This window comes from Littorina saxatilis, linkage group LG1 (assembly GCF_037325665.1).
Source record: "Littorina saxatilis isolate snail1 linkage group LG1, US_GU_Lsax_2.0, whole genome shotgun sequence".
NCBI lineage: Eukaryota > Metazoa > Mollusca > Gastropoda > Littorinimorpha > Littorinidae > Littorina > Littorina saxatilis.
The window spans coordinates 62,838,688-62,851,680 of record NC_090245.1 but is presented as its reverse complement, the minus strand read 5'-3'; the positions used below and the strand labels follow the sequence as shown (position 1 = coordinate 62,851,680).

At 45.7% G+C, this 12,993-nt stretch overlaps 1 protein-coding gene across 2 annotated transcripts in view; it reads left to right on the top strand.

Moving 5' to 3' along the window:
• LOC138975910 (angiogenic factor with G patch and FHA domains 1-like) overlaps positions 1-12,993 on the top strand; it is a 61,545-nt gene that overhangs the window by 396 nt on the left and 48,156 nt on the right. For both annotated transcript variants that reach the window (XM_070348678.1, XM_070348684.1), the window contains exons 2-4: positions 1,081-1,322; positions 5,283-5,341; positions 12,306-12,455. In XM_070348678.1, the coding sequence (XP_070204779.1) occupies positions 1,100-1,322; positions 5,283-5,341; positions 12,306-12,455 (432 nt within the window). In that variant the 5' untranslated portion in view covers positions 1,081-1,099. The remainder of the gene's footprint in view (positions 1-1,080; positions 1,323-5,282; positions 5,342-12,305; positions 12,456-12,993) is intronic.

Sequence of the window (12,993 nt, the reverse complement as noted above, 5' to 3'; positions counted from 1 at the left end):
GATCTAGTATAAACTCCACACTGAACAAAACAAAAAAACTTCGATAGTACTGATGAGCGACTATGTGTACCTTACATTCATGGGGCCAAATTTGTCCAACCAATTTGTTTGTATTTAACTTAGAAATTTGATTCATCCTAAAATGTTTCCCTTCTTATTCAAGGGACGTGTGTGTGTGTGTGCCTGTACTCGGTACACGTTTTCGAAGAAATCGATTTTGGGGGTGAAATCTATTAAATTTAAATTTCACCACCAATTTTCTTCACATGCAAGAAACTGACATGCTTTTCGCCCATAAATAATTTCACTTCTTAATTTTACCAGGAAACAGCATTTCAGTCTTGAGTATATATCGAGGGGGAAATATGAACACGGGCGAAAGATGAAATCGTCACACCGGCCAATTTCATAGGGAGAAAAGCATGTTCTTGCAAGTGAAGCAGATTTGTGATGAAATTTGGTGGAGTTTACCGCAAAATTCGATTAATTAGAAAACGCACCGAGTGGCTGTGTGAGTGGGTCCCTTGAGTAAGAAAAATATTTGATAATGAAGCCTTGAAGGAGATTTCGAAGTCAAAATACAACTTTTCATCAGGAATAAGACTGCATGAGTGGAATACGGGGTCGACAGTTTGATGTCAATGATGATCAGCAGTATACTTTATAGGGGAGGGGGGTAGTCAGTATGGAATTTATGTGAGATAAACAAGGCTGGCTGACGTCCTACCCATAGCCGCATGTGGCCATGTACCCGATCACCAGGGACGAGTAGAAATTGTCTGGTTGGCGAGTGAAAATTCGTGTCAATTACAAGACAACATTTATCGAGTTTTAAAGCCCAAAACAACACTGCGCTTCTGCTGTCTACAAAAATGCCATCATGTTATTATTTGTGACATGAGAAAGAGACTCCCATCTTGGCCGCTTTAGGTATTTTCACACTTGCAGAATCGCGCTGCAGCAAGGCTGTTTCTATACTTTTGCTACTGACGCCAAACCCACATATAATATATCATATCATATGTCGAAACTGTCACGAGTGCGTTGTTTTGCTTGTTGAGTTTATTGTTTTTCTATCAGTTTTCAGATTGGTTTCCATATGGATGAAGTAGAAGCAACGTCATTGAGGAAGCAGTTAGATGAAGAGCGGGAGAAGCTGAAACGAACAGAGCGACAGTTGGAAAGGTCACGAACCTACAATGAGGAGCTTCGCCAACAGATAGAAACTTTAAGTGCAGAGCTACATTCCTATCGGCATCGCACCTCTCTTCAAAACAGGAAGGAGGTGGAATGTCAAGTGTCCGAGGCAGATATTTCACAAGGTTAATTTCTTGCCTTTTTTTTAATGTTTGTATGTAGATATATATATAAACATGTAATGTAAGGCCCCTACTATGCGAGGAGACCACCAAATAAAGTATACCCTTAGTTTTTCTTTGATTTTTAAATAAACTCAGGCTCCGAAGTTGAGCAACTTTTTTTTAAAAACCATACATTTATCAACTTGTTTAATAAATGAGCTTTATCAGTAGTATGTACATACCGTATTTGACGGACTACAAGCCGCGACTTTTTTTCAAAAAAAATCGCATTGCGGCTTATAAAAAGATGCGGCTAAAACGTTACCTAAATTTGAATAGCATTCACCTAATGGAAGTCGCCACGGATTTTCATTTCGCTCGATTGGCGATTACCGGTACTTTATTAGCTCTCTACTCAAGACTCGGCGCTTTTCTCTTTCTTTCGCGAATCTTCGTTTGTCAACAAGTTGTCGTGACAAGATAGCGTACAGAGAAACACCGGATGTATCAGGATCTCGCACGCGCGAGATTTCGTTTGTTTGTGTCTCACGATAGTTGGAGGAGCGAGAGCCGCCATGTTATGTTTTCGTCTGCTCGAAATGTGCGCAAAAGTCGTAAATCATCCCAAAAAAGCTTATTCCGGGCGAGACTACATGTGTGTGTTGGTTACAAATTGTGTGTGTGATATTTTTCTTCAAATTTTTTCACTTTTCTTCTTTGTTTCACTTGTTTATTCTCAGAGCCGATTTCGCCAAATACCTTACTTTCGTTTGCCTGGTTGTTTTGATTGATTGACACGATCTGATTATATTTTTTTCGACGGCGGCTAATATAGTGACGCAGCCTATACGTGGCTCGTCCCAATTTTTTTTTAAAAAGTCGGGGGTGCAGCTTTTAAAACGGTGCGTCTTGTAATCCGTCAAATACTGTATCTAAAGCGTGTCAATCTGGCTTGTGGTGAGTATATATATATATATATATATTTACGATCTTCATGATTAAATCCTGACGTGAGCACAGCTCGGTTTCTCCAATGGGGTCACTATGGCAAAATACTTGTCAGATAGGTTAACAAATCTGACTGATTTGAATACAAATTTGATTGTTCTACCCAATGACATTCAATGCTCATTCTGTTTTAGCTGTTTGATTTTTATTTTATTTTAACGTGTGAACCTTGCTTTTGTGAATTTGATTTTGGGGATATCTGTGTTGTAGGTACCACTGTACAGACATTGCCTTTTGTAAAATCAATCTGTTGAATATGGTGGGGGAATTGATGGCCTTTCCAGTCATTATAGCTGGTTTTACAAAGTGAGAGGGTGGAGTGGAAGAGGGGCACTTATTAGGCAACATTAAACTTAGATGCCAAGACAGGGGTTGCGATAACTTGGCTTTTATTTAATGTATACCAGAAAGGCAGTAGTTCACCCCTCAACGTAGAGCACAAGTTCACACAACTCCGTCACTATGAAGTTACTTCAACACAAACGTCGCCGGAAGTCACATCGCTGATATATATATATATCCCATGACCTCCCTTCTTTGTCTCTGTAAATCTACTATAGGTATAGTTCTTGTATTTTAAGAGTATTATTGTTACATCATATGATGTATCAATTGCACTCTCATAACACATAAAATATTGGATAAATAAGGGTGCAACAAATACATCATAGCTGGCTCTACTTTCTGTCGTCCTTGACATTCCAAAATGCACATGTACCTGTTGACTGGATGTGCAAGGGATTACCCTGTTGACTGGATGTGCAAGGGATTACCACGGTTTTGAGAACTTGCGCGAGAGTCGTTCAGTGCTATAGCTGAGTTTTAGTCTTGATTTGCCGAGACTATCATCACAGCGTCATAGATTTCATGACGTCTTGTCGTCCATCGCGTCATATTCTGGGGACGTAATCTGTTTCCTTCTTTTCGCTGTTCTATTTCTCTCCTGTGATCAACATGACAAGCCGTGTGTGTGTAGAGTGTGTGCGCTCGTTGGTGCCGGCTCTCTCAACTAAAACAGAAGTCAAACTAGCAATTGTTAAAAACCCAGTCTGTCCGACCAGCACTGCTAATATTTTCAGGCTATGCTCATGCCTATTAAGTTACAGGCGTGCTCTTTTCGGTACATACGCTCTTATCGGTACATCATCAACTAGGACAGTCCTCTGGACAGGCTGTTTAATGCATTTTGCGAGTATTTCTAGCTCTTCTGCCGTTCAGTAGGCCCTATAGACGATCAAGGTGTCCAAGATCTCAGGAGATGCGTTTGTAACCACTGGGTGTTCAGTCAAATCCGTGTAAGAGGCTTTCAACTGACGGATACAGCGCCGCCGCCATTATGTACCAACTTGGCATAGATCAACAGGCGTGCCTTTAAAATAAGGTATGTGAAGAGGTTAAGCCTTCAGTGCCTCATCTGAACCGACAACTGATGCTTAAAGGCACAGTAAGCCTCCCGTAAACCATCACAGATACTGTCAGGCTTTTACACACAGTACAAACACTCTTTCATTTAAACGCTCACCGCTTGAGAACATCCTAGGTGCACTCCGTAAAGAGCGAGCAATTTTCAAAGAATTTATTTTTGCTTGGTTTATCTTACCCCTGAGCCATCGTGAACCCGTGTGATCCAGTTTCCCTTTTTCACAATGCAATCGTCAGTTAGTAATTTGAATGCGACTCGCTGTGAGCTTATCTGCAATAGCACGTTATTATGTACCTCTGACGATGCACGAAACAAACGGCTGTGGTTCACAAGAACTCTCGCGATGGCTTTTGACTGTTCAGAGGAACTGGCGATAGACATAAACCGTCGTCTGCTACGAGAACCACGACCTTGCGTGACCCTGCTTCCGGGTGTTTCTTTTTTTAAACTTTCAAAACTTTGAATTGTACTGATCTTGTCTTGATGAAAAAAGAATTCTTTTATGATTTAACTCTTTTCTGACGGGCTACGACTATAGTCGTAACAGCTAAACAGTCTCTACTGCCGGGCTACGAATATAAACGTAACAGCAAAACTCCGTACAAATCCACATCTCAGTCCATGTTTTCAGTGCATAAAAGTGTTTCAGTGGTTACTTCCCTTGACCACTTCCTGTGTTTTCCCGATCACGTTTAATTTGGAGCATTATCTGCCGAAAATGAATCGAAATCGAAGATTTTCTTTACAAGAGGTTGTGAGAGAGCTCCAACTTGACTCTGATAGTGACATTGAAGACGACGATGATATTGAAGAAGCAGAAATAGACGATTCGGAGGAATTAGTGCACGGTGTTAGAGTTACGATGGACGACTCGAATGAACCACAGCCCAGCACAAGTGATGAACGGTTAGTTATTTGCTTTTATTTGAAGTTATCCATTTTTTGGCTGTTTCTAAAAGGCAGTCTCAGGCAGGCATGATTGCTAGATAAAGGCTGTGTCAGTCAGAAAAGGGTTAATAATAATAATAATAATAATAAATGAGCATTTATATAACGCAACATCATAACTTTACAATTTTGCTCTTTGCGCTTTAAGAATGTTTGTGTAACAAGCTGTCAATTTATTATTTAGATTTTAAAAGTTAGGTCTGGCGCCAAAACGCACAATCCGCAAAATTAATTCTTTGAAAATTGCTCGCTCTTTACGTAGGGCACCTAGGATGTTCCCGTTTGGTGAGCGTTCAAATGGAAGGGTGTTTGTACTGTGTGTAAAAGCCTGACAGTATCTGTGATGGTTTACGGGAGGCGCACTGTGCCTTTAATGTTTCCATCGCACTTTGTCTTTAACTTTTAAGTCTTCAATTTGATTTTTTATATGGCTTGTATTTCAGTCAAGACCCAGCGGGAATATCAAAGGGACTCACTCGCCAAAGGTATATAAGTTATTAATTTTATTTTCAAGACAGCTCACTGATTTTGCAAAATAAACCTATTTCAGTCATATTCAAAATACAATGTAATAATGCAGGTTGAATTCTTGATCTTTTCAGCCTGTGGAGACAAGCCATTTCCAGACTGGGGAATAACTGGTGACAGAAAATCTACACAGGTTTGCACATCTTCTCTGTTTTGGGCTGTTGTTTTAGATTCAGTTTTAAATTCTTACATGATTTGTGAAGGATTAAAATATTTGGAATTACTGAACAGTAAGGAAATATTCATGCAAATGACTGAAAATAAACACAGACCAAAATCACCCAATGATGCCATCTCCAAGATGACACTTTTTGGTGTGCAGCATTGGCTGCTGTTGCCACGGCACAATTTAATTAACTGCAGCATTCTGCAAGGAGAAAAAAAATCTTTTCAAATTTGCTTTGAGTTTAATTTTTTATAGAAACATTATTTTGCTCGAAATCAAAATAATTCGAGGGCCATTTTGATAAACATGCACTACAAATTTATAAAAACAACATATACAAATTAACATAAAAGATTTTTCTGCTTAAAATTGTAGTTTAATGTGACAATGTTGTTTTGGTGCAAACTTGAACAAGAATGTGACACAGCTGCATAACATTTGACGAAATAGGGTCTGCTCGTTTTTGAAATCAGGAGGTGATGAAGGGTTAGCTTCAGATAGTAACGCCTTTAATTGGATAACTGCCCAGGCATGGTTTGGGAGGGGCTCTCTGTTGTATGTAGATTAAACCTATATTTTATGAAGCTTCATGGCTATACTTTCTAAGGAGCATCATTAAAATTTAAATAGGATTTTTGGTCTAAGTATTCTAACTAAATGCCAAAAATACTCACAGTACTTTTGTCAAAAAAGAACATTGTCTAGCTTGTGTCTGCTGAGCGAGTTTCTGGACGATTTGTTAGATAAGTTTTCTGTATTACAAGTGTTTGTCTGTCTGTCCATTTAAAAGACGGTTAGGTCGAAGATCAGTGAATGTTTTGTTTTGTTTTGTCGTAAATTAAATGTTCCAATAACATACCTTTCTTGTTTTGTTTTATTTCAATATATACATTTATATATATATAAAGTGATTGTTATGAAAAGGGTCGCCATTTGGCAAACATCCCACTGCCCAGAAACACTTGCACATATGTCACACGCCACCCACACATACACACACAAACCTCTCACTGCACAGAAACACTTGCATGTATGTGTCACACTTTACACACACACACACACACACACACACACACACACACACACACACACACACACACACACACACACACACACACACACACATGCTGAAGTGATTAAGCAGATTTTATGCAAGGGAAACTACTGTTCAATAACATATTCTTACGTCAACTCACATAAATAGCATTAACTTCAGTTCATTGCACAGGTATTGAAGTAGTACTCGACCCTGGTAAAGGGGGAGGTAACTTCCAAAACAAAACAAAGTCCGTAGTCAAGGACAGGAGTCACCTCCCCTACCGGTTACCCTGCCACCGGTCATCATTCCACCCACTTCAACACAACTGACAGGACGTGTTGTTAGTTCTCTGGCATCTTTTTGCCTTGGCCTTTTGTGGAAGGCCATTTGACTCTGGTGTGGCGTTGCGTCTTTCTTCTTGGTAAGAACGTTCTTGTTTTCGCAACGCGTTTTCGACTTTCGTATCGTTCGCCTTCCCTGTGAAATTTTGTCACCGCGTGTTGCGTTTTGGCATTTTGCAAATGGCGGATAAAATTTCGAAAAGCAAATCGAAGCAGGTGTCTCTTCTCGCTTCTCCCGGGAAGGTTAAGGATAAGGACAAAGCTAAAGCTAAGGCTAAGCCGCGGACATCGGTAGCTTCTACCCCGCCAAAGCCTTCTGTGGTGCAGGTGTTCGATCCGAAGACTCGTAAATCTGCGAACGTGTCCATCGCCTCGACGTCGTCTGCACCTGTTTTTCAGTCACCCCCTTCGCTCGTGCCGGCTGCTCGGCCGAGTGACGTCGTGACTAGAGACGAACTGTTGTCCATGTTCGCCGCGCTTAAGCATGATTTGCAATCGTTACATTCGGCTGAAAGGAGTGTTTCTCGCTCGACGGTCGCTTCCCTCCCGCCTGGCGTGGGGGACGTTTCGTCTCTTTCTCGGCTGCGTGCGTCAGCCACCATCACTTCGACCGACATCGGACCGGGTTGTTCTGGTCTGTTGACTGATTCCCCTGGTTTTCCAGGGGAATTTGGTCTCTCAGCACCGCCTCTCCTTAGCGCTTCGGCGTTAGGCGGTGTTAGTGGGGATTCTCATCTTTTTGAGGGTTCTCACATACCCGTTTTCCCTGGTTCCGCTTTGGCGGTTCCTACGGGATTTCGGACGACTCCTCCTCGGCTGCATTCTGCCCTTGCGGCGTCTGTGCGGGGGAGCGGTGACGCGCGCCAGTCTGTCTCCCTTGGTTCAGCTTCGGCTGTTCCGGCCTCTGGGGGGCAGGCAGCAACAGCTTCCTTGTCCGTTGTCGGCCTGGGAGGTGTTGTTGGCGGTCCACGACCTGCTACTTTCGGTTCGGCTGCTGCCGTTCCCCTCTCGAGTACGCAAGGAGTAGCCTCCTCCGGTTTCCCCTCGGGGTTTCCGGTCGCGGCTACTCACGGAACGTCGCACTCCCCATCCGGTTTTGCTTTGGCAAGCATTTCCGGTGGAGGGCAGCACATTGGGGTTTCCGGTAGCAGTAACCCTGCTATTCCGCCCTCGGTGGTGCACCGACTTCCGTCAGCTACTTCCGGTTCCGTTTCGGCGGTTCCGGGTTCCGGTAGCGCTGTCGCTGGGCGATTTTCGGCTAGTGGTTCCCCACTTCCGGGTTTTGCTCAGCCGACTGCGGCCACTTCCTCCTCTGGTGTTCCGGTGGATGTGTGGGCTTCCGGTAATTTTCCGGACCACTATTCTGTCGATGAACAGGAAGGTTGCATCGAGGGTACGGAGGGTGATGACGATCAGTCTGATTCACCTTTACGTATTCCCAGCAAGCTTGGCCCTACTTTGGAGATGGCGGCAGAGATCACGTCACGGTACTTCCCCGAGGGTGTCTCTGCCGAATCTACTTTCGCCGCTCCTCCACCTTCTGCTTTGGCGGATTTTGCGGGCGCTGGGGATGCTAAGGCGCGGTTTCGTTTCGTCGAGTCGCCTTCTGTCCCTTTTGCGATGGCTCAGGTGTTGGGTGCAGACGCTGCCTCACCCTTCCCTCTTTTGGCCGCTCATGGCAATGCTCCTGCATCTGCTCAGCCTTGGTTGGCCTCGGCACAGGCAGGCGGCGGCCCGCCAGCCAACTCGAGAAGGACGCGGCTTCCTAACAAGCCGCACTCTCTCCTCTCCTCGTTTTCATTGCCCAAAGCATCACTTCCGGTGACACCGGAACTAGCCCGTCTGCGACAGGATGGGTATAGCTGCGAGAGAACTGCTGTCTGTACAGAACAGGGTCTCCTCGGGCTAGAGGAGAGCGGGCGTTCCTCTCTTGAGCTTGCCTCTTTAGCGGAAACGCTGATTCGTTCTTTGACGAGAGCCATTACCTCATCCATTGAACCTTTCAAATTTCGAGATGACGCGGTTGAGGCAGATGCAGCCATGCTCCTGGCTGCCCTGGCAAAGGTCACTGACAGCCAGATGACGAACTCGGCCAGTCTCTACTCACAGGTTGTGTTTTGGAGACGTGAGGCTTTTCTCAACGGCTCGCATCTGACTGACAAGGCCACCATAGACTCTTTGCGAGTTTCTCCCTTCTCTGAGGGGGCGTTGTTGGGGTCGGGTTCTTTGGACGCTCTTCGGAGACAAGCCGAAGAAACCCGTGACCAGCATATGGTTCAGTTGACGGAGCTTGCTCTCAAGCAACAGAGCAACAAACCACGGGGCTCTGCCCAAGCGCCTGCTAAGTCTTCTGGGCAGAAGGCGTCTCACGCAGGAAGGGGTGGCTCGAGGTCCCGTCCTTACCAGCGTAAGCCTTCCTTCGGGAAGAGGGGGTCTGGGCGCAAGCTCAACCCCCAATGAGACACCCCCGATCCAGTCACCCCCCAAGCCTCTACCCCTTTGGTAGCGGGCTGCCTCTCCCGGGCCCTTCCAGCATGGCTGTCCTGGACAGACAGTCTCTGGATCATGGGGGTGATTCGGTCGGGGTTCCGTCTTCCTTGGCAGGAAGACAAAGCTCCTCTGTCCAGAGCGCCGGCCAACTTCCGGTTTCCGATCAGCTCCGACGCTCGGGAGACTATCCAAGCGGAGATCCTTCTACTGCTACAGAAACATGCAATAGAGGAGGTTCTCGACCACTCCTCCTTGGGATTTTACGGCAGAATCTTCGTCGTACCCAAGGTGTCCGGAGGGTGGCGTCCAGTCTTGGATCTTTCTCCTCTGAATCTTTTTTTGCGCAAAATTCGGTTTACTATGGAAACGCCAGCAACCGTCAGGGAGGCGCTTCGTCCAGGAGACTGGGTGACGTCCGTCGACCTGATGGATGCCTACTTCCATATCCTCATGCACGAGGCGGACCGGAAGTGGCTGCGTTTCGTGTGGGGGGATCGTGTGTTTCAATTTCGAGCCCTACCCTTCGGGCTTTCGCTTGCCCCCTGGGTGTTCACCATGGTGGTGCGCCAGTTTTGTGCCCTTGTGCGGCAGCAGGGCGTCGATTTCTTTGCCACGAGATTCTCGCGTCGCCTCCCGATCTTCGTCTCCCCGTTTCCGGATCCAGAGGCGTGGAAGATCGACGCGATGGCGATCACCTGGACAGGGCTAGAGGCTTACGCCTTCCCGCCCACTCCGCTCATCGGAAGGGTCCTGCGAAAGGCCGACTTAGAGCGGCCTCGTCTTCTTCTTGTGGCCCCGCGCTGGCCGAGTCAGCATTGGTTCCCGGACCTCTTGCGGCTCGCCAGCGGCCCTCCGATCCCTCTCGGCCTCAGGCGAGGGGAGCTGCTGCAACCCAGGACGGGGATCCTGCACGATCGCCCGGAATTCCTGGATCTTCACGCCTGGAGACTGTGCGGATATCACTGAGGCGCTCAGGCGCCTCTGATCTCACTCTGGATTTAGTCCAGAAGGCTCACAGGCGTTCCACCTCCTCTGTTTATTCGTCACATTGGCTGTCCTGGACTCGTTGGTGTGCGGTTCATCATGTTAACCCGGTCGCTCCGCGATCGATGCAGGTCGCAAACCATCTGGCATGGCTCTCCTCTCAGGGTCGTGCCGCGTCTACACTCAGAGTTCGCCGTTCAGCCATCTCTGCGACGCTTAAGCAGCTTAGGCGCTCCATCTCCCTCGGGGGAGTCATCGCGAGCGTGCTAAAGGGCGCGGCCCTCAGTTCTGCAGCGGCAAGGACTTCGGTCCCGGCTTGGGATGTTCTTTTGGTACTAGAATACTTGCGCTCTAGTGCTTTTGAACCGTTACTGGACGCTAGCCTCTCTAATCTTACGCGTAAGACTCTCATGCTAATACTGCTCGCCTCAGCGCGGAGAGGTAGTGAGATCCACGGCCTTTCCGGCGTGGAACGTGATATCGCGTTTGAAAGAGACGGTTCTGTCTCACTGCGTTTTCATCCCGATTTTCTCGCCAAAAATCAAAAACCGGACCAGCTTTCACCAGCTATTTCCATTCGGCCTCTCCGAGACATTTTAGCCCCCGGCGATCCGGATCTTTCTAATTGCCCGGTACGAGCGCTTAAGGCTTATTTGTCTCGCACCGCGCCGCTCAGAGCGTCTACTCAGAAGTTGCTATTTATTTCGCTTAATACTGCTCGGAATAAGGACATAGCAAAAACCACGCTTACCAGATGGTCTTCCACACTTATAAGGCTTGCATATCAGTGGTGGCAGACCCAAGGGGGGGGGGGGGGGGCATGCAGTCAGTTCTCCCTCTGCGATCGCCTCGAACTCATGAGGCTCGAGCGTGGGCAACTTCTTTGGCTATCCTCAAGTCTGGTAGGATGGCGGACGTCCTCAACGCTGCGTACTGGACATCTCAGGACGTCTTTCTCAGCTACTACCTTCGGGACATTGCCAGCACTCGCCCGGACGGTACTAGCTGTCTCCCAGCAATGGTTGCCGCAGGCCAGATACTTCCTAGAGAATAATGTGAGTATCCCACCGCCTTTATGTGCAATCTGCTATTTATGTGAGTTGACGTAAGAATATGTTGTTGAATCGAAAATTTCAAACATAAATTTTCATTTAATTAATATACTTACTCAACTCACATAGTTTCCCGCAGTGGGGCACTGCGGTTATGAAATTAAAGGCCCCTCCTGTTTTTGGAACCGCAGGAGCTTTCTAGTTTGCTGTTAGATAGATTTTTGGTTCCTCTTTCCTGTCATGCTCTCTTTTTCTTCATGAATTCTTTTCTTTTTTCTGCCTTCTTGCTCATTCACCTGTATTTTTTCCAAAAATCTCTTCTCTTGCCGCTTGTCTCGCGATTCATGTATAGTTTAATCTGTTAGTGTTCTGATGTAAGTCCAGCAGTAGATAGGTTAAGCCTATTTTAACATACTGGAAACTGGTAATCTTCCAGTAGGTATTAATTTAGTTTTACTAAAGCCTGCTGGGACACAAGTAATGGGTTAGTGCATTTGTAAACAGGAATCGCTTGACAAGTGGCCCCCTTCATCCCCCCCTTCCTCGTCCTGATATGGCTCTGCGTAGTCGGCTGGACGTTAAGCAACAAATAAACAAACAAACAAACAAACTCACATAGTTAATACCCTCCCAACCATCCCCGCTGACATTTTTATATGTTACAGGTGTGAGTTTTCGTGGGGGAATGATGACCGGTGGCAGGGCCCGCGCATGCGCGGGTAACCGGTAGGGGAGGTGACTCCTGTCCTTGACTACGGACTTTGTTTTGTTTTGGGAGTTACCTCCCCCTTTACCAGGGTCGAGTACTACTTCAATACCTGTGCAATGAACTGAAGTTAATGCTATTTATGTGAGTTGAGTAAGTATATTAATTAAATGAAAATTTATGTTTGAAATTTTCGATTTTTCTCTAGAATGTGAGAACATAGTTGTAGCCTTTAAAAGTGACTGGTCAATAGTTCCTGACCTCATATTTGTAATTACAAAAATGAAAAGCTAGTATTTGTTGTTATATATTTCTTCAGGCTACAGAGGAACAGACAGAGACCACCACCAGCATTGCAGATTCTCTGAAAGCAGCAGCAGAGGAAGTTGTGAGGAAGGAGACTGGGTTTGTCTATGACAGCACCAGTGGCCTTTACTATGACTACAACTCAGGATACTACTATGATTCGGTAACTGATCATTGCACTTAGGCAGTCATGGCTTTTCTGTCAAATATATGAGAAGAAAACGAACCAAGCAGTCAGATATATAGGAACATCAAGCAAATGAAAAAGATGTTGCCAGAGATGTGCGTCTCACAGGGTACTCAAGCAGTAATCAGACCACTCTGTAAGAGTAACAGATATGTTTTAGATTTGCTCTATAGCCTGGATTGCTGCAATACACTTGCATAAGTATTAACACACACACACACACACACACACACACACACATACGTTCCTTTCCGCCAAACTGGGTTCCTTGTCAAACTTAGGCAAACTGGGTTCCCCTATTTATAATACATTTACAACTTTTATCTTCAACACACATGTAAAACTATGTCTTGTGATAGCAACAATTGAAAACGGAAAGTTGGATTCACTTTTTTACAGATGTTATTAATGTCTGAAAAACCGGGTTTCTTTGAACAAGTGGGGCTCTGTACACACTCCCTGAACAACCAAAGTGGACAAGTAAGCCCCACGACAACATTTTGTCGCACGAGAT